Genomic DNA, 27,807 nt, shown 5'->3' with positions numbered 1-27,807 from the left:
GAAGTGTCCCCATTCTTTCTCTCCAGAGATGCTGCCTCACCCGCTGAGTTACTCCAACTTTTTTGTGTCTATCTTTGGTTTAAACCAGCATCTGCAGTTCCTTCCTACAAGTATGTTTAAGAAGGAACTGCAGATGCTGGAAAAATCGAAGGTGGACAAAAATGCTGGAGAAACTCAGCGGGTGAGGCAGCATCTATGGAGCGATGGAATAGGTGACATTTCGGGTCGAGACCCTTCAGTCTGAAGAAGGAACCTATTTCCTTCGCTCCATAGATGCTGCCTCACCCGCTGAGTTTCTCCAGCACTTTTGTCGACCTTCCTACAAGTAGTTCATTGTCAGCTGAGGGATAAGGTGAGGACGAGGTAAAATCTAATCAGGTGGACAGCCACACACACGCGTACACGCACACACGCGTACACGCACACGCGCACATGCACACGCACACACACTCACACGCACTCACGTGCGTACACGCGCACACACACACACGATGATGGTGTAATGGAATCCCGAGAGTCCCCAGAAGACTGGGAGAGAGATGGTATCCAGGGCATCGTCACTGGATCAGAGTTGGCAGTACAACAACGGAAAAAGGCACAAAGGCAGCTGCAAGGCCCGGTATCCATGGCAACGTGGCTGGAGGGAAGAGTGGCCCGACTCTGACTTCAGACGCGGTGATTGTTGGCGACTTTGATGGCGTCGACATTCTCATAGATGAGGTCCGCCTGATTCTCGTAGATGGGCTCGTCGATGGATTTGTCTCCAGTCACGTCCAGAATGCACTGGTGTAGGAAGATATACTGATTCTAAAAAAAAAACACACACACACACAAAAGGTGAGGGGAAAATAGGCTGTGAAATGACCGAGATTCACGCTGGAAGCCCGTTTCCACACTGTATCTCTAAACTAAGCTAAACAAAGAGAAAAGGGACGGTCCTACTTGGGCGCCATTTAAGCGACATCGTTTACGCGTCACGATGCGGCGCATGGTGTGCATTACGCGCGCATGACGCGTGGTGAGGCGTGGTGGCATAGGCAGTGATCCGTGGTAGCGCATAGCGCCCCAGGATTTTGGAATTCATACTCGCTAGAATTTAGAAGATTGAGGGGGGATCTCATAGAAACTTACAAAATTCTTAAGGGGTTGGACAGGCTAGATGCAGGAAGATTGTTCCCGATGTTGGGGAAGTCCAGAACAAGGGGTCACAGTTTAAGGATAAGGGGGAAGTCTTTTAGGACCGAGATGAGAAAAACATTTTTCACACACAGAGTGGTGAATCTGTGGAATTCTCTGCCACAGAAGGTAGTTGAGGCCACAGTTCATTGGCTATATTTAAGAGGGAGTTAGATGTGGCCCTTGTGGCTAAAGGGATCAGGGGGTATGGAGAGAAGGCAGGGATGGGATACTGAGTTGGATGATCAGCCATGATCATATTGAATGGCGGTGCAGGCTCGAAGGGCCGAATGGCCTACTCCTGCACCTATTTTCTATGTTTCTATGAGAGTATACAAATGTGGAAGGTAAATGGGAGCGTAACTTGCGTTGAGTGGCCTGCTTCTCTGCTGTAGGATTCTATAAATCTAGACGACGACCCTCTTTCTGACCCGAAACGTCACCTATTCCTTCTCTCCAGAGATGCTGTCTGACCTGCTGAGTTACTCCAGCTTTTTGTGTCTATCTTTGGTTTAAACCAACATCTGCAGTTCCTTCCAACACAAATTGCACAAATGTTTCCATAAAATCTTTGCACGCCACCTGCGTGACTCGCAAATGACACCCAAGTGTGACGGGCCCTTTCAAGTTTCCAAGGTGGAGTGGAAATTACTGCAGGTGACAACAATTCTTAAGGCAAAAAAACCGAAAGCAAATCCTCACCTCAGTCTGGACCATGCAGGTTCGACTCATCCTCATGTTGTGGACAATCCCATAAACATCGACCACTGCCTCCTTTTCTATCCGTTGGAGCAGGTAGTCGAGGGCTATTAAAGTGCCAGTACGCCCAACCCCCGCACTGAAAGCCAACAGAAACATCAACATCAAGCAGAATCGACAGACTTTTATCGCAGTCATTTATCGCAGTCGCTGCCTCAAAAAGGCTGGCAGTATCATCAAAGACCCACACACCATCCTGGCCACACACTCATCTCCCTGCTACCTTCAGGTAGAAGGTACAGGAGCCTGAAGACTGCAACAACCAGGTTCAGGAATAGCTACTTCCCCTCAGCCATCAGGCTATTAAACCTGGCTCGGACAAAACTCTGATTATTACCAACCACTTTCTGTTATTTGCACTACCAGTTTATTTATTCATGTGTGTATATATTTATATCATGGTATATGGACACATTTATCTGTTTTGTAGTAAATGCCTACTATTTTCTGTGTGCTTAAGCAAAGCAAGAATTTCATTGTCCTATACAGGGACACATGACAATAAACTCACTTGAACTTGAACTTGAACTTGACTGATTTTCTTCTCTTAGTTTCAAAGGCAACATGGGCTGTCAGTAAAAAAATCTGCGTCCTTTACAATAGTTTTTTTATTCATCCCAACAACGATCCATCTAGTGCAGCAGCGCCTGACTCGAAGGGCCGAATGGCCTACTCCTGTACCGATTGTCTATTGTCTTTTGGCACGGTGGGGCAGCACCAGAGTTGCTGCCTCATAGCGCCAGAGCCCTGGGCCCCGGGTTCGATCCGGGTTTAATGGTTTAATAGGAATCCGAGGGGTGAACATTTTCATGCAGAGGATGGTGGGTGTATGGAACGAGCTGCCGGAGGAGGCAGTTGAGGCAGGGACTATCCAAACGTTTCAGAAACGGTGAGACAGGTACATGGATAGGACAGGTTTGGAGGGATAAGGACCATACGTGGGCAGGTGGGACTAGTGTAGATGGGACATGTGGGCAAGTCGGGCCGAAGGGTCTGTTTCCACGATGTATCACTCTATGCAAATAGACAATTCACAATAGACAATAGGTGCAGGAGTAGACCATTTGGCCCTTTGAGCCAGCACCGCCATTCATGTGATCATGGCTGATCATCCCCAATCAGTACCCCGTTCCTGCCTTCTCCCCATATCCCCTGACTCCGCTATGTTTAAGAGCCCTATCTAGCTCTCTCTTGAAAGCATCCAGAAAACCGGCCTCCACCGCCCTCCGAGGCAGAGAATTCCACAGACTCACAACTCTCTGTGAGAAAAAATGTTTCCTCATCTCCGTTCTAAATGGCTTACCCCTTATTCTTAAACTGTGGCCTCAGGTTCTGGAATCCCCCAACATCGGGAACAAATCCAGGGCAAAAATCAAAAAGGGCCAGTTTTCAACATATTTGTATAAGGGGTAAGAGTGTTGTAAAAACAATCCTGAAGGATTTGTGTTTCAATGCAAGGAGCATTCGTAACAAGGTGGATGAGTTGAATGTGCAGATAGTTATTAATGAATATGATATAGTTGGGATCACGGAGACATGGCTCCAGGGTGACCAAGTGTGTCCAAACCCTTAACAATGACTCTATGCCCCGTTAAGACACAGCCTTGTCCAAGAGTTAAAGTGTATAGGAACCTGAACGAACGAGAAATGTTGACCACCTTACCTACAATGTACCACAGGGAGTCCAGCCCGATTTTTGTTCAAGTAATCTCGCATCATCCGCTGGAACTGCAGGAGTTTATCTGTGGTCTTCGGAACACCGTGGTCAGGCCAGGAGGTGAAGTGGAACTGCGTGATGGTGCGTGGCTCTGGGCATCCAGTCTGACCACAAACAAAGAGCAGACCATTATTCACAACTCACAGAGACACAGAGTGATACAGAGTGGAAACAGGCCCAACTCGCCCACACCAGCCAACATGTCCTAGCTACACTAGTCCCACCTGCCCGCGTTTGGGCCATATACCCTCCAAACCTGTCCTATCCATGCACCTGTCCAAATGTGTCTAAAAAAACGTTGGGACAGTCCCTCCCTCAACCGCCAATCTGGCAGCTCCCCCGGGGATACGTCCATGCCCGGATGCGGATAGAAAGGGAATACGCCCTGTCTACGGGCACCCTGAGGGAGTTCCGGGACCGCTGGGCATCGAGGGGGGTTGAATGTATCCTGGACAAGGATTGCAATATAGCAGTTGCTTAGCATATTTGTTCGTCTTGTATTATGGTGGTGTTTTGTTTTATTGTATTGTAAATACTATTTTAATATTTGAATAAATATTTTTGATTAAAAAATTAAAAAAAAATAAAAAGTCTAGCAGCCCATTCCATACACCCACCACCCTCTGTGTGAAAAAGTTACCCCTCAGATTCCTATTAAATCTTTTCCCCTTCACCTTGAACCTATGTCCTCTGGTCCTCGATTCACCTGATGTCAGTGAGCACTATCTTGAACCCCAGATAGGTGCAGAGAGCTGGAGCAACTCAGCGGGGCAGGCAGCATCTCTGGGGAGATTGGGATGGGTGACGTTTCGGGTCGAGGCACTTTGTTCCTTCCGACACGCTCTCTGGGGACAGGTATGCAGCAGAGAACATACTGTCTGTTTGCATCTTGTCCTGGCTATGCAACGTGAATGCCCAGAGGCGAAGAAGATTGCAAAAAAGTGTACACAGCCCAGTACGTTAATGGTGGAGGGTTTAGATAAATTCAACAATAAATCGACACAATCATATGTCGTTGTCCATAAGTCATTGGGGCAGAATTACGCCAAACAAGTCCACTCCGCCATTCAATCATGGCTGATCTATCTCTCCCTCTCACAGTTTAAGGATAAGGGGGAAATCTTTTAGGACCGAGATGAGGTAAACATCTTTCACACAGAGAGTGGTGAATCTGTGGAATTCTCTGCCACAGGAGGTAGTTGAGGCCACAGTTCATTGGCTATATTTAAGAGGGAGTTAGATGTGGCCCTTGTGGCTAAAGGGATCAGGGGGTATGGAGAGAAGGCAGGTACAGGATACTGAGTTGGATGATCAGCCATGATCATATTGAATGGCGGTGCAGGCTCGAAGGGCTGAATGGCCTACTCCTGCACCTATTTTCTATGTTTCTATGTTTCTCAACCCCATTCTCCTGCCTTCTCCCCATAACCCCTGACACCCTGCACTAACCAAGAATCGTTCTACCTCATCTTTAAAAATAGCCAAAGCCCCCATTGCCATCCGTGGCAGATTCACCACCCTGTGGCTGAAGACATTGCTCCTCATCTCCTTTCTAAAGGTACGTCCTTTTATTGTGAGGCTGTGCCCTCTGGTCCCTCACCAGCGGAAACACCCCCTCCACGTCCGCTCTCTACTAGGGGTTAAAAGTAAGTCAATGGAACAGGTTCCCCGAAGTTTGTCGGAAGGAAATGCAGATGCTGGTTTTGACCGAAGATAGACACAAAATGCTGGAGTAACTCAGCCGGGACGGGCAGCATCTCTGGAGGTTCCCCGAAGTAATGGTCCCGGTAAATCTGAACAAGATTTATTACATTTTGGGAGCTGTGGTTTGAGCAAATTGACACTAGTGTATAAGATTCGGGAGATCTTAACCCATTGTCCTGATGTTGGGATTTTTCATGTGGTTTATACCTGGGTGGTTTTCGATTCATAGAAACATAGAAAAATAGGTGCAGGAAGAGGCCATTCGGCCCTTCGAGCCAGCACCGCCATTCATTGTGATCGTCCCCTATCAATAACCCAATGATGATGGAGTGAGTTACTGATCAGCTGATTCTCCACAATGTCACTACCTTCTTCACGTTGAATTTCCTGGTTGTCCACTCGGGTGAGGTTTCTTCTGAAACGATATTCACCACAATGTCCCCGTAGAGGCAGGAGGACATGTCCATCGGCCAGTAGCGTTCACATTTCACCTGGAACCAATTAAAAACAAGCTTAACGAGGGTCCCAAACAAAGTACCGGGGTGACTGGCAAAGTCCCGACACCTCCCCCCGCGACTCCGTCCACGGACCCCGACAGTCCTTTCAGGTGAGGCAGAGGTTCACTTGCACCTCCTCCAACCTCATCTACTGTATCCGCTGTTCCAGGTGTGGATTCTTATATATCGGAGAGACCGAGCGCAGGATCGGCGATCCGTTTGCTGAACACCTCCGCTCGGTCCACCTTAGACTCCGCGATCTTATGGTTATTAAACATTTTAACTCCCCCCTCCCATCCCCACACTGACCTCTCTGTCCTGGGCCTCCTCCACTGTCAGAGTGAGGCCCAGTATATATATATATAGACACCCACACACACACATACACATAAAAACAAACTGCAAAAAGACAAAACCAATTACACCAGGTCTATATAACGCAGAGGTTATTTGGGGGTTGTAGCGTTTAATAGCCTGATGGCTGCGGGGAAGAAGCTGTTCCTGAACCTGGACGTTACAGTTTTCAGGCTCCTGTACCTCCTTCCCCATGGCAGGGGTGAAATGAGTGTGTGGCCAGGGTGGTGTGGGTCTCTGACGATGCTGGCTGCTTTTGTGATTCTTGATTAATGCGGGTTTCAGGGGTTACGGGGAGAAGGCAGGAGAGTAGGGTTAGGAGGGAGAGATAGATCAGCCATGATTTGAGTATAGGAGCAGGGAGGTTCTACTGCAGTTGTACAGGGTCTTGGTGAGACCACACCTGGAGTATTGCGTACAGTTTTGGTCTCCTAATCTGAGGAAGGACATTCTTGCCATAGAGGGAGTACAGAGAAGGTTCACCAGACTGATTCCTGGGACGGCAGGACTTTCATATGAAGAAAGACTGGATAGACTCGGCTTGTACTCGCTAGAATTTAGAAGATTGAGGGGGGATCTTATAGAAACTCACAAAATTCTTAAGGGGTTGGACAGGCTAGATGCAGGAAGAATGTTCCCGATGTTGGGGAAGTCCAGAACAAGGGGTCACAGTTTAAGGATAAGGGGGAAATCTTTTAGGACCGAGATGAGAAAAACATTTTTCACACAGAGAGTGGTGAATCTGTGGAATTCTCTGCCACAGAATGTAGTTGAGGCCACAGTTCATTGGCTATATTTAAGAGGGAGTTAGATGTGGCTAAAGAGATCAGCGGGTATGGAGAGAAGGCAGGTACAGGTTACTGAGTTGGATGATCAGCCATGATCATATTGAATGGCGGTGCAGGCTCGAAGGGCCGAATGGCCTACTCTTGCACCTATTTTCTATGTTTCTATGATTGAATGGCGGAGTAGGCTCGGTGGGCCGAATGGCCTAATTCTGCTCCCATCACCTGTGAACCTGTGACCTCGGGAAAGCTAGAACGAATGACTTACCCGATTTTGTTCCACACAGTTGGTCAGCATGACGATGACCTTGGTCTTCTGCTCCCAAACCATTCGCCAGAAATCCACCACTGTATTCGGCAGGGGTCCCTGGGCAGCAATGAACGCCTTATCCAGGTGGTAGCCCTGTGAGAAATGAGCAGGGGAAACCGTGAAGAGAAACTAGCGGATCTCAACATTCGGCCCGAAAAACGTTGCCTTTTTCCTTCGCTAGGATGAAGTGTTTCGGCCCGAAACGTTGCCTTTTTCCTTCGCTAGGATGAAGGGTTTCGGCCCGAAACGTTGCCTTTTTCCTTCGCTAGGAAGAAGGGTTTCGGCCCGAAAAACGTTGCCTTTTTCCTTCGCTCCATAGGTGCTGCTGCACCCGCTGAGTTTCTCCAGCATTTTTGTGTACCTACCAAGAGATACACTCCTGGCTGGAATATCGGAGGTTAGATATTTAGAATGGGAGGGAAGGGTGTAGGGGCAAGAGATGGGATCTGGAGGAGGGTAACTAACTAACACTTAGGAATGGTGGCGCAGCGATATGGTGGCGCAGGTGGTACTGCGCCAAAGACCCGGGTTCGATCCTGAACACGGCTGCTGTCTGTACAGAGTTTGTACGTCCGTTCTCCCCATGGCTTTTCACCGGGGTCTTCGGCTTTCTCACACACTCCAAAGACGGACAGGTTTGTAGGTTTTAATTGGTTTGGCAGAAATGTAGATTGTTGGAAATGCAGGATAGTGTTAGTGTGCCCCCGGGGATCTGTGGTCGGCATGGACCCGGTGGGCCGAAGGGCCTTTTCCCGCGAGCGGTACCTCTAAACTAAACTGAACTAAACCAGTGAATTAATTCATCAGACAGGTACTGAACACATGTTGCGTTTAAGTGTAAGAGTAACTCTACGGGTTAAGTGTAACACCTAGTATGTTAAGGTGTTCTTGTACCAAGCATGGTCTGAAGAAGGGTTTCAGCCCGAAACGTTGCCTATTTCCTTCGCTCCATAAATGCTGCCTCACCCGCTGAGTTTCTTCAGCACTTTTGTTTACCTTCGATTTTCCAGCATCTGCAGTTCCTTCTTAAAGTGTGAGTTATTTCAGGTGAGTTATTGCAGGTGAGTTATTGCAGGTGAGTTATTTCAGGTGAGTTATTTCAGGTGAGTTATTTCAGGTGAGTTATTGCTGTTTGAGTAACAGTAAAAGCTGGAGTGGCTCAGCGGGACAGGCGAGCATCTCTGGAGAGAAGGAATGGGTGACGTTTTGGGTCGAGACCCTTCTTCACACTCTGAAACATCACCCATTCCTTCTTCAGACTAGTAAGGGATGAGGGAAAGGAGAGATATAGACGATGATGTAGAGAGATAAAGAACAATGAATTAAAGATGTGCAAACAAGGAATGATGCTAAAGGAAGCGGGCCATTGTTAACCTGTTTGCTGGGTGAAAACGAGAAGCTGGTGGAGGGGGAGTGGGGAGGTAAACACTATATCGTAGATCTTTCTGTTGTGAATGTTTGGGGCGGTGGGTTTTACTATTACAGAAGAAAGCCTTCAGTGTGTGACAACTCACCGGCATGTAGCTTGCATTGATGTAGTCGGAAGAGCTGCTATTAGGCTGGCGATCAAGCTTAACTCGAGCGACATCGTCTGAAAGAGGCAAGAGAGGAGAAAAATAATGTCATTGGAACGAGAAGCCGTCTTATGCACCGACCAGGTAGAACTCACCTGCCATCCGTAACACGGAGACATTATTCCTGCCACCCCCGGCCACTCCCTCTTCTCCCCTCTCCCATCGGGCAAAAGGTACAGAAGTGCGAAAACGCACACCTCCAGATTCAGGGACAGTTTCTTCCCAGCTGTTATCAGGGAACAGAACCATCCTACCACAACCAGAGAGCGGTGCTGAACTACTATCCACCTCATTGGTGACCCTCGGACTATCCTTGATCAGACTTTGCTGGCTTTACCTTGCACTAAACCTTATTCCCTTATCACTATGACTACACTGTAAATGGATCGATTGTAATCATGTATTGTCTTTCTGCTGACTGGTTAGCACGCAACAAAAGCTTCTCACTGTACCTTGGTACACGTGACAATAAACTAAACTGAACTCCGAAACAGTGAAAGGCCATTCAGCCCCTCAGACCCATTCATTGATCCTTCCATTCCCTATATATTCCACCGGGTGGCGTTTGATCGCCCACCTGGAGGACTAAGAAGGGAAGAGATTGAACTATTTCTCGCCCTCCATCACAGTGAGGAATGTGGAGTCACTGTGGTGGATGTTGATGTTAAAATGTGTTTTGTGCGTTCTGTTGCTTTTTATTAGTATGACTGTACGGCAAATCAAATTCCCCGTGGGTTGTAAAAGATACTTGACTAATAAAGTAAGTATGAGTATAAGTATATCATAATATCACATAGACCCCGGTTCGATCCCGACTACGGGTGCTGTCTGGGCGGAGTTTGCACGTTCTCCCCGTGACCTGCGTGGGTTTTCTCTGAGATCGCGGTTTCCTCCCACACTCCAAAGACGTACAGGTTTGTAGGTTAATTGGCTTGGGTTTGTGTACTTGGTACAAGTGTAAATTGTCCCTAGTGTGTGTAGGGTAGTGTTAATGTGCGGGGATCGCTGGTCGGTGCGGACTCGGTGGGCCGAGAGGCCTGTTTCCGAACTGTATCTCCAAACTAAAGTACGCTAGACTAAATGCCAAACGCAGTACTCACATGGGAAGATGTTAGTGTATCGATTCTTGACTTTGTTATCTGGGACTTGGAATGCTTCTTTGGACTGGTTTGTACCCACATTTGCCAGACCCTGCAATGAATCGAGGAGAGATTGTTCGTCAGTTAAGAACGCAGAATGGAAACCTACTGCACAGCATAACTTTATTAGAAATCCATTCTAGGATCAACACTGTCTGCAGCATCGTGCAAGGATAAACCGTGTACTTGGAATGCTCAAGTTCTTTGGTGACATTTTGGGAATGGTTGTAACATAAGGGCGACCCTGGTTCGATCCTGGCCTCAGGTGCTGTCTGTACGGAGTTTTTTCACGTTCTCCCCGTGACCTGCGTGGGTTCTCTCTGAGAACTTCGGTTTCCTCCCGCACTCCAAAGACATTCAGGTTTGTAAGTTGATTGTAAAAATTGTCCCTGGTGTGGGAGAGTATTAGCGTGCGGGGATCGCTGGTCGGTGCGGAGTCGGTGGGCTGTTTGCACGCTGTAATGCCCCTGTCCCACTTAGGAAACCTGAACGGAAACCTCTGGAGACTTTGCGCCCCACCCAAGGTTTCCGTGCGGTTCCCGGAGGTTTTTGTCAGTCTCCCCACCTGCTTCCACTACCTGCAACCTCCGGCAACCACCTGCAACCTCCGGGAACCGCACGGAAACCTTGGGTGGGGCGCAGTAAGTCTCCAGAGGTTTCCGTTCAGGTTTCCTAAGTGGGACAGGGGCATAACTCTAAAACTAAAACTAGTTAAGGAAGACTTTGATTGCTACTGGTGTCAGAGATTATCCGGAGATGAACTAGAGGTCACAGCCTCAGAATTAAAGGACGCACATTTAGGAAGGAGATGAGAAATGTCTTTAGACAGCGGTGAATCTGTGGAATTCTTTGCCACAGAAGGCAGTGGAGGCCAAGTCAATGGATATTTTTAAGGCAGAGATAGATAGATTCTTGATTAGTACAGGTGTCAGAGGTTATGAGGAGAAGGCAGGAGAATGGGGTTAGGAGGGAGAGATAGATCAGCCATGATTGAACGGCGGAGTAGATTTGATGGGCTGAATGGCCTAGTTCTACTCCTATCACTTATGACCTTATGTGCTTACAGTAAGGGTTTAAGCACATTGTACATACCTGATATTCTTCCGCAAAGCCAATGTCTGTGTCAGCGTGCTTACGCTGGTAGTAACTCTTGTATTCACTCACAGGGATGGGCCTGGCGAACGAAACAGAGAGCAAAAAGATTATTTCATGCACTTTAACAAACCAACCTCCTTTCCCCACTGGCTCCATCTACACCTCACGCTGCCTCGGCAAGGCCAGCAGCATCATCAAGGACCAGTCGCTCCCCATCCACTCCCTCTTCTTCCCTCTCCCATCGGGCAAAAGGTACAGAAGTGTGAAAATGCACACCTCCAAATTCAGAGACAGTTTCTTCCCGGCTGTTATCAGGCAACTGAATCATCCTACACCAGCCAGAGAGCAGTTCTGAACTACTATCTACCTCTTTGGTGACTCAGGGAGGACTTAAGCCAGAAAGGGTTATTGGGAAGAAAGAGCTACTTTAAATGTAGTTGCATCTGGTTGGGTAACTATAGTTGGGTGGAGATTATTCCATGCTTTAATTGTGCGGGGGAAGAACGAATTGCTGTACACATCTGTCTTTGTAGCTGGGATCACAAATTGGATCGAATGCCCTCGTCTGCTCCTAATTGGTTTGGGTTTGGTGTAGGTCTTGTAGTCTATGTCGAGCTGACCATTTAACATTTTGTAAAAACAGGTCAAACGGTGAGCTTCACGTCTGTCTTGGAGAGGGTTCCACCCCGACCAGTGAATTCAGAAGTTTGGTGACACTCGCTTCTCTCTCATAGGTGTTAGTAACAAATCGAGCTGCCTGTCTTTGGACACGTTGGATGGAAGAAATGTTTGTATTTGTGTATGGGTCCCATGCTGCAACTGCGTAGTCCAAATGAGGTCTAACGAGGGTGAAGTATAGCTTCTCCTTGACAGAAGTTGAACAATGATGAAAGTTGCGCCTCAGGAAGTTTAGGACACCTGTTGCTTTCACCGTTGCATGATGAGTCTGACCATTCCAACGCAGATCATTCTGCAATTTGATGCCAAGATACTTGGTTTGTTTGGATTCTTCAAGGGTGGCACCAAGTGTGTTGTAGGATGTTTCGCTTGGATTCCTCTTTCTGGTGACACGCATGGTTTCACATTTGGAAGGGTTGAACTGCATGCCCCATTGTTTTGACCACTCAACCATAGTATCGAGATCCTTTTGGAGAGCATCTTCATCATCAGCTGACTTAATTGGACGGTACAGCAAACAATCATCAGCGAATAGTCTGGTCGTACTTGCGACTTTTTCATGGATGTCATTTATGTAAAGCAAAAACAGGTGTGGGCTCCACCAAGATGCAGGACAGAATGCCACAGGAGATCCTTCGAGTGGTTGGTAAGATGGTTCAGTTGCCTGGTAACAGCTGGTCTATGTTCTAAGTGCAGCCTCATCAATGCTGCAGCCCCACCATTACTCACTGCCCTTACTAATGAAGGCCAGCCTGACAAGGCCAGCCTCCTTCACCAGCTTGTGGCACCACCTTCAGGGAACGATGTACTTGTACAAACTTTGAAAGCTTCTCTCTAATGCGGTCAAAATTTGCTTTCACCAAATTTAGAATTTTAACAAGTGCACCAGTTCTGTCCATTCATATAACTAGGACAATAGACAATAGACAATAGGTGCAGGAGTAGGCCATTCGCCCCTTCGAGCCAGCACCACCATTCACTGTGATCATCCACAACCATTCCTGCCTTCTCCCCTGACTCCGCTATATTTAAGAACTCTATCTGAAACTCTCTTGAAAGCATCCAGAGAATAGACCTCCTCCGCTGCCCTCTGAGGCAGAGAATCCCACAGATTCACTAACTATTTAAAAATAGTTAACGTCAGAATCATCGGGAACAGGGAATATTTCCACCTACTTGAATGCTGTCGGGAGGCTGTACATTAACGAATGTTTCGGATCTTGTTGCTTCCTGGAATTAAATAAAAGTTTCAAATATCAATTTAGGTAGATTTAGTATATTAAAATGCCGTAACGTATTTCGTCCAATATTATTAAACAAAAAATGATGCAAAACTTGATACACAGTCCATATGCAATTAGTCCAGATCTTAAAGCTGATTCTAAAGGAGATAAGTGGAAAGTTCACCCTCCACCCTCCACGGCCCAACTTGCCCACACTGGCCAACATGTCAAGTCAAGTCAAGTTTATTCGTCACATACACATACGAGATGTGCAGTGAAATGAAAAGTGGCAATGCTCGCGGACTTTGTGCAAACAGACAAACAAACATACTACAAACAGAATGTAACAGAATCACATATTCTTTTACATATTAAATATTGTGGGCGGAAGGAAAAAGGGAAAAAAACAGCACTTTTGAAAAAGCAGTAGAGTGGTTCAGTAAAAGTTAGTCCCTGGTGAGATAGGAGTTTACAGTCCGAATGGCCTCTGGGAAGAAACTCCTTCTCATCCTCTCCGTTCTCACAGCATGGCAACACAGGAGGTGTTTGCCTGACCGTAGCAGCTGGAACAGTCCGTTGCAGGGGTGGAAGGTGTCTCCCATGATCTTGTTGGCTCTGGAGTTGCACCTCCTGATGTATAGTTCCTGCAGGGGGGCGAGTGTAGTTCCCATAGTGCGTTCGGCCGAACGCACTACTCTCTGCAGAGTCTTCTTGTCCTGGGCAGAGCAGTTCCCAAACCATCCCATCTACACTAGTCCCATCTGCCTGCATTTGGCCCATATCCCACTGAAGCAGCCCACCCCATGACAGAAGGGGGAGGGGTTGTACAGTCTGATAGCCACAGGGAAGAAGGATCTCCTGTGGTGTTCTGTGCTGCATCTTGGTGGGAACCAGTCTGTTGCTGAAGGTGCTCCTCAGGTTGACCAGTGTGTGTCACGGAGGGGGTGAGCTGTATTGTCCAATACATCAGGGCCAATTGAGAAAGACCTTGATCTGAAGAAGGGTCTCAACCCGAAACGTCACCCATTCCTTCTCTCCAGAGATGCTGCCCATCCCACTGAGTTACTCCAGCATTTTGTGTCTATCTTTGATTAGTGCGGGTGTCAAGGGGTTATGGGGAGAAGGCAGGAGAATGGGGTTAGGAGGGAGAGAGATAGATCAGCCATGATTGAATGGCGGAGTAGACTTGAAGGGCCGAATGGCCTAATTCTGCTCCTATCACATAAGAACATGAGATTTTGACTCGTACCTCTGCTGCCGGCCTTTACGGATGATGAAGAAAACCAGGATGCCAATCAGGATCAGACCCAGCAACGAGCCCACCGTCGCTCCAATGATAATGGCTGCAAAGAACATAAATGGATGGTTATCCCAAAGAGAGGAAGCAGGGGAGAAATACTTATTGAGGACCTTGCCCATCTCCTGCGCTGCACGGTGGCGCAGCGGTAGACAATAGACAATAGGTGCAGGAGTAGGCCATTCGGCCCTTCGAGCCAGCACCGCCATTCAATGCGATCATGGCTGATCATCCACAATCAGTACCCCGTTCCTGCCTTCTCCCCATATCCCCTGACTCCGCTATCTTTAAGAGACCTATCTAGCTCTCTCTCGAAAGTATCCAGAGAACCTGCCTCCACCGCCCTCTGAGGCAGAGAATTCCACAGACTCACCACTCTCTGTGAGAAAAAGTGTTTCCTCGTCTCCGTTCTAAATGGCTTACTCCTTATTCTTAAACTGTGTTGCCCCTGGTTCTGGACTCCCCCAACATCGGGAACATGTTTCCTGCCTCTAGCATGTCCTAACTCTTAACAATCTTATATGTCTCAATAAGATGCCCTCTCATCCTTCTAAATTCCAGAGTGTACAAGCCCAGCTGCTGCATTCTCTCAGCATATGACAGTCCCGCCATCCCGGGAATTAACCTGGTAAACCTACGCTGCACTCCCTCAATAGCAAGAATAGACTTGCAAGTAGACTTGCTGCCTCACGGCACTGGAGACCGGGTTCAATACTGACTACGGGCGCTGTCTGAACGGAGTTTGCACGTTCTCCCTGTGACCTGCGTGGGTTTTCTCCAAGATCTTCGGTTTCCTCCCATGCTCCAAAGACGTGCAGGTTTGTAGGTTAATTGGCTTGGTGTAAATGTAAAAATTGTCCCTGGTGTGTGTAGGATAGTGTTAGTGCGTGGGGATCGTTGGGTGGTGCGGGCTTGGTGGGCCGAAGGGCCAGTCTCTGCGCTGTATCTCTAAACTAAACTAAACTAAACAAATCGCCGTGGAGAGGAAAAGACTACAAAAAGTAGTAAACATTGCCCAGCCAGTCCATCATCGGCTCTGACCTTCCTTCCATCGAGGGGATTTATCGCAGTCGCTGCCTCAAAAAGGCTGTCGGTATCACCAAAGACCCACACCATCCTGGCCACACACTCATCTCCCTGTTACCTTCAGGTAGAAGGTACAGGAGCCTGAAGACTGCAACAACCAGGTTCAGGAATAGCTACTTCCCCACAGCCATCAGGCTATTAAACCTGGCTCGGATAAAACTCTGAACATTAATAGCCCATTATCTGTTATTTGCACTTTATCAGTTTATTTATTCATGTGTGTATATATTTATATAATGGTATATGGACACACTGATCTGTTTTGTAGTCAATGCCGACTATGTTCTGTTGTGCTGAAGCAAAGCAAGAATTTCATTGTCCTATCAGGGACACATGACAATAAACTCTCTTGAATCAAGGACCAGCATGGCAGCAGGTGATTGTTCTATGCCCCTGTCCCACTTAGGAAACCTGAACGGAAACCTCTGGAGACTTTGCGCCCCACCCAAGGTTTCCGTGCGGTTCCCGGAGGTTGCAGGTGGTTGCCGGAGGTTGCAGGTGGTTGCCGGAGGTTGCAGGTAAGTGGAAGCAGGTAGGGAGACTGACAAAAACCTCCGGGGGAACCGCACGGAAACCTTGGGCGGGGCGCAAAGTCTCCAGAGGTTTCCGTTCAGGTTTCCTAAGTGGGACAGGGGCATAACTCATTGAGTCATTACTTTGGTTTAGTTCAGTCTGAAGAAGGGTCTCGACCCGAAATGTCACCCATTCCTTCTCTACAGAGATGCTGCCTGTCCCGCTGAGTTACTCCAGCATTTTGTGTCTGTCTTCAGAAGAAAGTTAAAAAATACGAACACGCGTGTGTACACTCACAAAGGGGTATCAGGGCCTGACATGGATGGAGGAAGCATTTGCATTCAATATACTCACGTTGAGAGGAGGTCGGGCAATTTGTGGTCATCTGCTGGCTGGATGTGTTCCCACTCTCTGTGACGACTCTGAGTGTATACGTGCGCCCTGGCTGCAGGTTGTCCACTGTCAGGCTTCTCTCCTCCTTCCCAAGGCTGAGGTTGCTGATTAATTGCTCACCATCATAGGTGAGGGCTTTGAACATGCTGAACTGGCCGTTTGGTTGGCTCCATTTTGCCTCCACCATGTACCCTGTACTTCCGGAGCAGCGGAAGTCAGATATTGCGGCAGGAACTGGAAAATGGATGGAGTGATATGTTTACAATCTGGAGGCACAAGTCCACGCCTTCCCTCCAACATATAGAGCAGAGCATTGAGTATAGAAGTTGGGATGTAATGTTAAAATTGTACAAGGCATTGGTGAGGCCAATTCTGGAGTATGGTGTACAATTTTGGTCGCCTGATTATAGGAAGGATGTCAACAAAATAGAGAGAGTACAGAGGAGATTTACTAGAATGTTGCCTGGGTTTCAGCAACTAAGTTACAGAGAAAGGTTGAACAAGTTAGGTCTTTATTCTTTGGAGCGCAGAAGGTTAAGGGGGGACTTGATAGAGGTCTTTAAAATGATGAGAGGGATAGACAGAGATGACGTGGATAAGCTTTTCCCACTGAGAGTCGGGAAGGTTCAAACAAGAGGACATGACTTGAGAATTAAGGGACAGAAGTTTAGGGGTAACATGAGGGGGAACTTCTTTACTCAGAGAGTGGTAGCTGTGTGGAATGAGCTTCCAGTGGAGGTGGTGGAGGCAGGTTCGATTTTATCATTTAAAAATAAATTGGATAGTTATATGGACGGGAAAGGAATGGAGGGTTATGGTCTGAGTGCAGGTAGATGGGACTAGGGGAGAATAAGTGTTCGGCACGGACTAGAAGGGCCGAGATGGCCTGTTTCCGTGCTGTAATTGTTATATGGTTATATAGAAACATCGAAGAAACATAGAAAAATAGGTGCAGGTTTGGCCCTTCGAACCAGCACCGCCATTCATTGTGATCATGGCTGATCATCCCCAATCAGTACCCCGTTCCTGCCTTCTCCCCATGTCCCTTAATTACTTTAGCCCTAAGAGCTAAATCTAACTCTCTCTTGAAAATATCCAGTGAATTGGCCTCCAGTGTCTTCTGAGGCAGAGAATTCCACAGATTCACAACTCTCTGGGTGAAAACGTTTTTCCTCTTCTCAGTCCTAAATGGCCTACCCCTTATTCTTAAACTGTGTGACCCCTGGTTCTGGACTCCCCCAACATGGGGACGATATCCTTCCATATCTTCACCCCCGAGACAGTTACGTGATGAGGACCTCAGATAGACACAAAATGCTGGAGTAACTCAGCGGGACAGGCAGCATCTCTTGAGAAAAGGACCAGGTGACTTTTCGGGTCGAGACCCTTCTTCAGAAATGTCACCCATTCCTTCTCTCCAGAGATGCTGCCTGACCCGCTGAGTTACTCCAGCATTTTGTGTCTATCTTCAGGGTAAACCAGCATCTGCGGTCCCTTTCACCTCATGATGGGCACTTCACAGTGATAGGAGCAGAATATGGTTAACAGCATCAAAAAATATTTAATATGGCATCTGAGGGGCCTGAAAATATTGATTAAGAAAACTTAGGCAATGGCCACAATATCTCTAAGGAATCCTTGCATCTCCTTGTATTCTTCAGACAGTGAATATCTCTATGTTCGAGAAGGAACTGCAGATGCTGGAAAATGGAAGGTAGACAAAATTGCTGGAGGAACTCAGCGGATGCGGCAGCATCTATGGAGCGAAGGAAATAGGCAACGTTTCGGGACGAAACGTTGCCTATTTCCTTCGCTCCATAGATGCTGCCGCACCCGCTGAGTTTCTCCAGCAATTTTGTCTACCAGGGAATATCACTAACCATTTCTCTAACTTCGAGTAACCCTTGCTTTCCCCATCCTATTTCTCCGATTAGTTTCACTGTCCTCCTGATTAATTTTACTGTTTGCACGCCTCGTTGTCACCTTCCCCTCAGCCAGCGATGAAGCATTCTACGTTTCCCTGATCAGCGTCTCCTTTGATCTGTCCTTTTCACACCTTACGTTCTCTCCGCACCCTTCCATGTCTCTAGGCTCCCTCTCCCCTGACTCTCAGTCTGTAGAAGGGTCTCATCCCGAAACGTCACCCGTTCCTTCTCTCAATAGACAATAGGTGCAGGAGTAGGCCATTCGGCCCTTCGAGCCTGCACCGCCATTCAATGTGATCATGGCTGATCATCCCCAATCGGTACCCCGTTCCTGCCTTCTCCCCATATCCCCTGACTCCGCTATCTTTAAGAGCCCTATCTAGCTCTCTCTTGAAAGCATCCAGAGAACCTGCCTCCACCGCCCTCTGAGGCAGAGAATTCCACAGACTCACCACACTCTGTGAGAAAAAGTGTTTCCTCGTCTCCGTTCTAAATGGCTTACTCCTTATTCTTAAGCTGTGTGGCCCCTGGTTCTGGACTCCCCCAACATCGGGGACATGTTTCCTGCCTCTAGCGTGTCCAAGCCCTTAACAATCTTCATGCAGAACCGTCAAACTACTGCCTGGCAAATGCAAACTACTGCGGTCAGGATGATGCAAATATCTTTTGCAATGGGCGTAGAACTGAAGGAGGTGTTGGAGCAGTTACTGTCTCTTCAGTAGTTACTTACTCTTTATTTTAGTTTAGAGATACAGCGCGGAAACAGGCCCTTCGGCCCACCCTGTCCGTGCCGACCAGCCATCCCCGCACACGCATCCTGAGAGCCTGCCTCCACCGCCCCCTGAGGCAGAGAATTCCACAGAATTCCACAACTCTCCAGGGATGCTGCCTGTCCCGCTGAGCTACTCCAGCGTTTTAGCGTGTACCATTGGAGACGTTACCGTTTCTTCAAAAGAAATGACTTACTTGTGGCGTTCCTCACGGTCTCAGGGGAACTCCGTGTGCCTGCAGGGGTGACTGACTGCAGCCTCAGCTCGTATTCTACCCCAGGGACCAGGTTAGTCACCGTGAAGGTTGTCACGCCCGGACCTGTGTCGATAGCTCCGCGGCCCCTACGGGTAACGTTGGCGAGTGTAATTCTGTACGTGTACTCCGGGGCCCTTGCATCCGTGGGCGCTGCCCATGTTACTTCAATTGACACCGTTGTCCTGTTGACCACGGTCAACCCAGAGACCGGAGATGGATCTGTTGAGAAGAAGGCAGAGAGTTAGCTCATAGGAGATATCCAGCACCTTGTGAGTTTCAGCTACTGCACTGCCGTTAAATCATGGTTGTTGTAGACTCAGACAATAGACAATAGACAATAGGTGCAGGAGTAGGCCATTTGGCCCTTCAAGCCAGCACCACCATTCAATCATGGCTGTTGTAGACTCAGACAATAGACAATAGAAGCATTCAACGTTTCCTGATCAGCGTCTGCTTTGATCTGACCTTTTCACACCTTACCCTTCCATATCTCTAGACTCCCTCTCCCCTGACTCTCAGTCTGGAGAAGGGTCTTGTCCCGAAACATCACCCGTTCCTTCTCTCAATAGACAATAGACCACAGACAATAGGTGCAGGAGTAGGCCATTCGGCCCGTCGAGCCAGCACCGCCATTCAATGTGATCATGGCTGATCATCCCCAATCAGTACCCGTTTCAAAACGCCTTCTCTCCATATCCCCTGACTCTGCTATCTTTAAGAGCCCTATCTAGCTCTCTCTTGAAAGCATCCAGAGAACCTGCCTCCACCGCCCTCCGAGGCAGAGAATTCCACAGACTCACCACTCTCTGTGGGAAAAAGTGTTTCCTCGTCTCCATTTTAAATGGCTTACCCCTTATTCTTAAACTGTGTGTGGCCCCTGGTTCTGGACTCCCCCAACATCGGGAACATGTTTCCTGCCTCTAGCGTGTCCAAGCCCTTAACAATCTTATATGTTTCAATGAGTTCTCACCAATGTCGATTGAAACTGAAACATGATTTTCCTGTTGTATTCATTCCTCCTTACGAGAAACTATAACATTCGAGAAACATAGACAATAGGTGCAGGAGTAGGCCATTCGGCCCTTCGAGCCAGCACCGCCATTCAATATGATCATGGCAGATCATCCAAAATCAGTACCCCGTTCCTGCCTTCTCCCCATATCCGTTGATTCCGTTAGCCCCAAGAGCTAAATCTAACTCTCTCTTGAAAACATCTAGCTTTTCTTGATCTATCTCTCCCTTGCAACCCCATTCTCCTGCCTTCTCCCCGTAACCCCTGACACCCGTACTCAGCAAGAATATCTCTGACTCAGCAAAGGGCCTTCAGCAGCGAGTTCCGAAAACACTCCACCCGCTGGTGAAATTTCAGGACCTTCTAGACACTAAATGTTGGAGTAATTCAGCGGGACAGGCTGCATCTCTGGATAGAAGGAATGGGTGACGTTTCAGGTCGAGACCCTTCTTCATACTGCTTAAGACAGATTTTACCTATTCCTTCTCGCTAGAGATGCTGCCTGTCCCGCTGAGTTACTCCAGCTTGTCGTGTCTATCTGCAGTTCCTTCCGACACAAATAATCTCTTGATTTATTTGGTTTTATCCACCTCAATCGGTTGAAAACTACAAATCAGCATTTGTAAGATAAGTCTCCCATTCCTTCTCTGCAGAGATGCTGCCTGTTCCGCTGAGTTACCCCAGTATTTAGTATCTATCTTTTTTTGAGTTACTTACTTGAGGTGCTTGTCACCTGCGCAGGTGTGCTCCATGTGTCCTCAGGTGTGACTGACCGCACCGACAGCCGGTATTGATCCCCAGGTTGCAGCCCTGTCACTGTGAATGTTGTCTCGCCTTTACTCGTGATAGTGGTCGAACTAGCACCGTCAGTAACATTAGTGACTGTAACGTTGTAGGTGTAATTCGAGGCTCTTATATTATTTGGTGTCGTCCATTCAATCCTTAACGACTGTGTTGTGCTGTTCACCACAGACAGTCCAGTCACTGGAGAGGGATCTGTTATGAGAAAGTTAGAGGGAGGGGAGGGGTTAGATTGCATGAGGCTCTCCTGCTGTGTGTCCAACTCAAATTGTGTGGTTAGACACAAAATGCTGGCGTAACTCAGCGGGACAGGCAGCATCTCTGGAGAGAAGGAACGGGTGATGCTCCGGGTCTGGGTATTCAATGTTTTCAAGGTCAGTATCTCGTCACATGTACTAATTAAGGTACAGTGAAATTTGAGGAATCACACAGCCATACTAAGTGAAAAACAACAAGATGCACACAACCACATGAGAGTTAACACAAACCTCCATCACAAGGGCTTCCATATTCGGGACCCGTCTTCCGACTGATGTCAGGGGAGTGGGTGGGACGGAGATAAAATGCAGTCGGAGACAGTAATGGCCCTGTCCCACTGCACGAGCTAATCCAAGAGCTCTCCCGAGTTTAAAAAAAAATCAAACTCGTGGTAAGCAGGGAGAATGAACGTAGCGGGTACGTCGGAGCTCGGGGACGTCTCTAAGCGGCTCGCAACGCTAACGGCAGGTGCTCGGGAAAGACTCGCTAACGGCAGGTAAGCACGGGAAGACTCGTGAAGATTTTTCAACATGTTGAGAAATGTCCACGAGAGCCCCGAGTACCGACGAGCGGCCATTACCGAAAATCTCCGAGTTCGAATCAGGGCAAACTCGGGAGCGAGAGAGCTCTTGGAATGAACTCGTACAGTGGGACAGGGGGCTTTAAGACTGGTTGGAGAACTGGGAAGGGGGGGGGGGGGGGATGGAGGGAGAGGGAAAGCAAGGGAAACTTAAAGTTAGAGAAGTCAATGTTCATACCGCTGTGGTGTAAGGTGCCCAAGCGAAATATGAGTTGCTGTTCCTCCAATTTGTGCTGGGCCTCACTCGTTACATATTTAACTAACTGATTCCCGTAATGTGCCTTTAATTTCCGCAGCCCCCCCCCCCAGACCAGCAGTATTCGTTACCCCCCCTCTCACCACACTAATGGCACTTCAATCGGTGGAGCAGCGGGTAGAGCTGCTGCCCCACAGCGCCAGAGACGGCGGTTCGAACCTGACCACGGGTGCTGTCTGTACGGAGTTTGCACGTCCTCCCTGTGACCACGTGGGTTTTCTCCGGGTGCTCTGGTTCCCTCCCACATTCCAAAGACGTGCAAGTTTGTATCTTATGTTTAAGAAGGAACTGCAGATACTGGAAAATCGAAGGTACACAAAAATGATGGAGAAACTCAGCGGGTGCAGCAGCATCTATGGAGTGAAGGAAATAGGCAACGTTTCGGGCCGAAACCCTTCTGGAAATAGGCAACGTTTCGGGCCGAAACCCTTCCGGGTTTCGGGCCCGAAACGTTGCCTATTTCCTTCGCTCCATAGATGCTGCTGCACCCGCTGAGTTTCTCCAACATTTTTGTGTACCTTCAGGTTTGTGGGTTAATTGGCTTCTGTAAATAGTCCCGTGTGTGGGATAGAACTAGGGTGACTGCTGGTCGGCACCAACTCGGTGGGCCGAAGGGCCTGTTTCCATGTTGTATCTAGGGTTGCCAACTGGCCTGTGTTAGCCGGGCTAATCCTGTATTTTGTGCTAAATTGTACTGCTACTACTTGGGCGTTTGGGTCGGAGTTACTTACCTGTGGTACTTTTCACCTCCACAGGTGTGCTCAGTGTGTCCTCAGGTGTGACTGACTGCACTGACAGCTGGTATTGATCCCCAGGTTGCAGCCCTGTCGCTGTGAATGTTGTCTCGCCTTTACTAGTGCTCTTGCTCCAACTAACACCGCCAGTAACATTAGTGACTGTAACCCTGTAGGTGTAATTGGAGGCTCTTGTATCAGTCGGTCGCGTCCATTCAATCGTTAACGACTGTGTTGTCCCGTTCACCACAGACAGTCCAGTCACTGGAGAGGGATCTGTTACGAGAGAGGCAGAGGGAGGGTTAGATTGTGTGAAACACCCGTGAATCTCGAGTGCCCTTGAGCTGTGTGTCCAACACAACGTGTGTGTGGTGAACATTGACTGACTGGTCTGGATTATCAGTGACTCCACCATCAGTGAGGAATAAAACACACCACCTTATTAAAAAACAATGAAAATTATTCAAAGCAACATGTGTAGGAAGGAACTGCAGATGCTGGTTTAAACCGAAGATAGACACAAAAAGCTGGAGTAACTCAGCCTGCATTGTGTGTGTACTTGGGCTGTGTGTGGGTCAAGCAGATATTGTGTGTGTATTGTTGGGTACAGGATGTGGAATATCAGTTACCCTGCCCCTCGGCCAATTTTCCTGGGTGGCCATTGAGTCATCTTCAGCAAAGCCCCCAGGGATAGAAACATAGACAATAGGTGCAGGAGTAGGCCATTCGGCCCTTCGAGCCTGCACCGCCATTCAATATGATCATGGCTGATCATCCAACTCAGTATCCTGTACCTGCCTTCTCTCCATACCCCCTGATCCCTTTAGCCACAAGGGCCACATCTAACTCCCTCTTAAATATAGCCAATGAACTGGCCTCAACTACCTTCTGTGGCAGAGAATTCCACAGATTCACCACTCTCTGTGTGAAATTTATTACGACATAGTTACTCCACGATTACAGAAAATGTATACATATGCTTTTAAAGAGCAAAGCTTACCTGATACACTAGCAGAATCAACGATCATATTAATACTTAAAAAAGATAAAAATATAGAAGAACCAGAATCATATAGAGCTATCGCTTTGTTAAATACGGATCAAAAAATAATAGCGAAAACACTAGCCAGTAGACTAAGCAGGTATGTTAGTAGATTAATAAATGAGGATCAAACAGGATTTATACCTAAGAGACATTCATTCAATAACTTGAGACGTTTGCTTAACATAATGCACTCACATAAATCTCATGACCAAGAGTTAGCTATCATCTCACTGGACGCAGAAAAAGCGTTTGATCAAGTAGAATGGGATTATATGATTAAAGTATTGCAAAAATTCCAATTGGGAGAGAACTTCATTGCATGGATAAAACTATTATATAACAAACCTACGGCTAGAATACTAACTAATAATATATTATCCTCGAAATTTGAACTATCAAGGGGCAATAGACAAGGTTGTTCATTATCACCGCTGTTATTTGCTTTGGTAATTGAACCCCTTGCTGAAAAAATAAGAACACACCTGGATATTTACGGTTATAATACAAAATATTCAAATAACAAAATATCCCTATATGCCGATGATGTACTACTGTACATCACAAAACCACAAATTAGTATACCGAATATATTAAATTTAATTGAGGACTTTGGATCCTTCTCAGGATATAGAATAAATTGGAACAAAAGTGAAATTATGTCGATAAAACCAAAAGACTCAACACACCTCAGGAAATTCCCCTTTAAAATAGCTACAGAAAAATTCAAATATTTGGGAATTGAAATTACTAGAAATTACCAGGATATGTTTAAAGCCAATTATAATCCCTTACTTAAGAAATTAAATAATTTGATTAAAATCTGGAAAACACTTCCGATGTCCTTAATAGGCAGAATAAACGCTATAAAAATGATTTTCTTACCACAAATTCTATACCTATTTCAATCAATACCTATATATCTCCCAAAAAAGTTTTTCAAAAAATTGGACTCAGACATTACAAATTTTATATGGGATTATAAATCCCATAGAATACAAAGAACACACCTTAATAAACGAAAAGAGTTGGGGGGTCTAGCGCTCCCTAACTTTATGTATTATAATTGGGCAGTAAATATTAAAAATATGATTCACCTGCTGGACAACTCTGCCCAGCAGGTGGACTGGATTGTAATGGAAAAAGGGGACTGCTCCCCGAGTAATATAGGAGCGATTATCCTCTCATCCATAAATTTGAATAATAAAAATTATAATAAAAACCCAATTATACATAGCACAATTAGAACATGGAAACAAATAAAACAGAATCTAAAATTAAGAAACCTATCTCTCTCAATACCAATAGTCAATAACCCATCGTTTAAACCATCAATCATAGACAAATCATTTATACAATGGGAAAGAATGGGAATCAAAACGCTCGAAGATCTGTATGAAGTGGGAAAATTACTATCATTTCAACAACTACAACTGAAATATAATTTGAAAAATAACCAATATTTTAAATATCTTCAAATTCGTGATTATCTGAAAAAATACACAAAAGACTATCATAATATGCCTTCCGACTTACTGGATGAAGCAATGAAGACAAAGGCGGAATCAGCTAATCTAATATCGTACTTATATAATATCATTTTAAACATAGAAATACCCACAACAGATGGAATTAGAAGGGACTGGGAACAAGAATTAGCTATAAAAATTTCAAAAGAGAGCTGGGATAATCATTTACTACAGGTGCATAAATGTTCGATCAACGTACGACATACGTTCATCCAATTCAAAACATTACATAGACTATATTATTCAAAAACTAAATAAAATAAAATCTTTCCTAATGTTTCACCAATCTGTGATAAATGTCTGTGTCAAGAAGCTACCATAGCGCATTCTTTTGTTTTTTGTACAAAAATCCAAAAATTCTGGTATGGTATATTTGATATTTTTTCAAAATTAATTAAAATAAAACTGGTACCAAAACCAGAATGGATCATTTTTGGAATATCGGAAGGTATCCCTGAATTAAACGTGTATCAGAAGAATTTACTCAATTACGGGCTAATAATGGGAAAAAAGCTCATACTTAAATTCTGGAAAAATGCGCCCACACCAACAATAAAAATGTGGACATCAAATATATTTGAAACATTACATCTGGAAGAGATGAGATTCCTCTTAGCAGGTAAAGCAAACCAATTCCAAAAGACATGGTCTACGTTTATGGACCTATTACAAGCATGAGGCGCAATAGTAATTTAATAAATAAATAAATAAATAAATGGTATCAGGACCTGGCAATGGGAGGTAAAACAACAAAAACAGACTTGGTTGGTGGTCCCCTTTCTGCGGAGTTTAATGTTATAATAGAGCGATTGTCCTTACTTTCTTTTTCTTTCTTTTCTAGGGTCTACTTTCTTACTTTACTTCCTTCTCTAACTGGCTTTCTTTTCCCAACACTCTCTTGCACTTCACGACTCTTGCGCACTTTCTTTACTTTCCTTACTTCTATCTTTTTCTTAAAGCTCAAAAAAATGAAGCGGCACAAAAAATGTATTAAGATATAGGTGTTGTGTATTATTGTAATTTACCGTACTTCTAATAAAAATAATTTAAAAAAAAAAAAAAAAAAAAAAATGAACTGGCCTCAACTATCTTCTGTGGCAGAGAATTCCACAGATTCACCACTCTCTGTGTGAAATTTATTTTCCTCATCTCGGTCCTAAAAGATTTCCCCCTTATCCTTAAACTGTGACCCCTTGTTCTGGACTTCCCCAACATCAGGAACAATCTTCCTGCATCTAGCCTGTCCAACCCCTTAAGAATTTTGTAAGTTTCTATAAGACCCCCCCTCAATCTTCTAAATTCTAGTGAGTACAAGCTGAGTCTATCCAGTCTTTCTTCATCTGAAAGTCCTGACATCCCAGCAATCAGTCTGGTGAACCTTATCTGTACTCCCTCTGTGGCAAGAATGTCCTTTCCTCAGATTAGGAGACCAAAACTGTACGCAATACTCCAGGTGTGGGAGAGTTGGTGATTGAGCCCATCGCTTTTACGAGATTCTGCTTGGACCTCTTCAATTCAACCAGTTGCACCAGGAGCCTGGGCTTCAAAGTGTCGTGCATGTACGTTCATCATTGATGCAGAAAACCAAGAATGAGATGCTGGTTTTCATTTAGGCCAACCCAATCCTGGCATTTATTTGTGCCAATAATTTTACAAGATTGATTCCAGGAATGAGTAGGTCAACCTACGATGAGTGTTTTGAATGTTATGCATTCCTGCTGTCTATTGTTGCAGAAAACCAAGAGGGAATGTCATTTTGCTCGTGCCCCTGTGTCTGGAGCTGGAGCCGGTACTGAGGGAGGCATTGGAGAAGGTTCTGTCTCTTCAGGAGTTACTTACTTGTGGTGCTGGTCACCTCCACAGGTGTGCTCAGTGTGTCCTCAGGTGTGACTGACTGCACCGACAGCTGGTATTGATCCCCAGGTTGCAGCCGTGTCGCTGTGAATGTTGTCTCGTCTTTACTCGTACTCTGGGTCCAACTAACACCGCCAGTAACATTAGTGACTGTAACGTTGTAGATGTAATTGGAGGCTCTTGTATCATTTGGTGACGTCCATTCAATCGTTAACGACTCTGTTGTCCCGTTCACCACAGACAGTCCAGTCACTGGAGAGGGATCTGTGACGAGAGAGGCAGAGGGAGGGGTTAGATTGTGTGAAACACCCGTGAATCTCGAGTGCCCTTGAGCTGTGTGTCCAACACAACGTGTGTGTGGTGAACATTGACTGACTGGTCTGGATTATCAGTGACTCCACCATCAGTGAGGAATAAAACACACCACCTTATTAAAAAACAATGAAAATGCTTCAAAGCAACATGTGTAGTAAGGAACTGCAGATGCTGG

The 27,807-nt window shown here is 46.4% G+C and overlaps 1 protein-coding gene across 18 annotated transcripts in view; it reads right to left on the bottom strand.

Annotated features, from left to right (window-relative positions):
- Window positions 1-222: 222 nt before the first annotated feature.
- The window catches only part of LOC116966731 (receptor-type tyrosine-protein phosphatase H-like), a 60,237-nt gene continuing 32,652 nt past the window's right edge, over window positions 223-27,807 (bottom strand). For 6 of the 18 annotated variants that reach the window (XM_033013016.1, XM_033013014.1, XM_033013022.1 and 3 more), the window contains 15 exons: window positions 27,303-27,581; window positions 22,890-23,168; window positions 20,981-21,259; window positions 19,192-19,470; window positions 16,262-16,534; window positions 14,261-14,354; window positions 12,965-13,018; window positions 11,108-11,189; window positions 9,977-10,067; window positions 8,817-8,893; window positions 7,261-7,395; window positions 5,725-5,847; window positions 3,599-3,756; window positions 1,879-2,014; window positions 225-807 (listed from right to left, as the gene is read on the bottom strand). In XM_033013016.1, coding sequence (XP_032868907.1) covers window positions 667-807; window positions 1,879-2,014; window positions 3,599-3,756; window positions 5,725-5,847; window positions 7,261-7,395; window positions 8,817-8,893; window positions 9,977-10,067; window positions 11,108-11,189; window positions 12,965-13,018; window positions 14,261-14,354; window positions 16,262-16,534; window positions 19,192-19,470; window positions 20,981-21,259; window positions 22,890-23,168; window positions 27,303-27,581 — 2,480 coding nt within the window. In that variant the 3' untranslated portion in view covers window positions 225-666. Of the gene's footprint in view, window positions 808-1,878; window positions 2,015-3,598; window positions 3,757-5,724; window positions 5,848-7,260; window positions 7,396-8,816; window positions 8,894-9,976; window positions 10,068-11,107; window positions 11,190-12,964; window positions 13,019-14,260; window positions 14,355-16,261; window positions 16,535-19,191; window positions 19,471-20,980; window positions 21,260-22,889; window positions 23,169-27,302; window positions 27,582-27,807 lie in introns of all 18 variants that reach the window. The other 12 variants (XM_033013023.1, XM_033013026.1, XM_033013009.1 and 9 more) reach the window with 6 other exon arrangements.

This window comes from Amblyraja radiata, chromosome 38 (assembly GCF_010909765.2).
Source record: "Amblyraja radiata isolate CabotCenter1 chromosome 38, sAmbRad1.1.pri, whole genome shotgun sequence".
In the NCBI taxonomy this organism is placed as follows: Eukaryota; Metazoa; Chordata; class Chondrichthyes; order Rajiformes; family Rajidae; genus Amblyraja; species Amblyraja radiata.
This window is presented reverse-complemented; position numbering and strand designations above follow the sequence as displayed.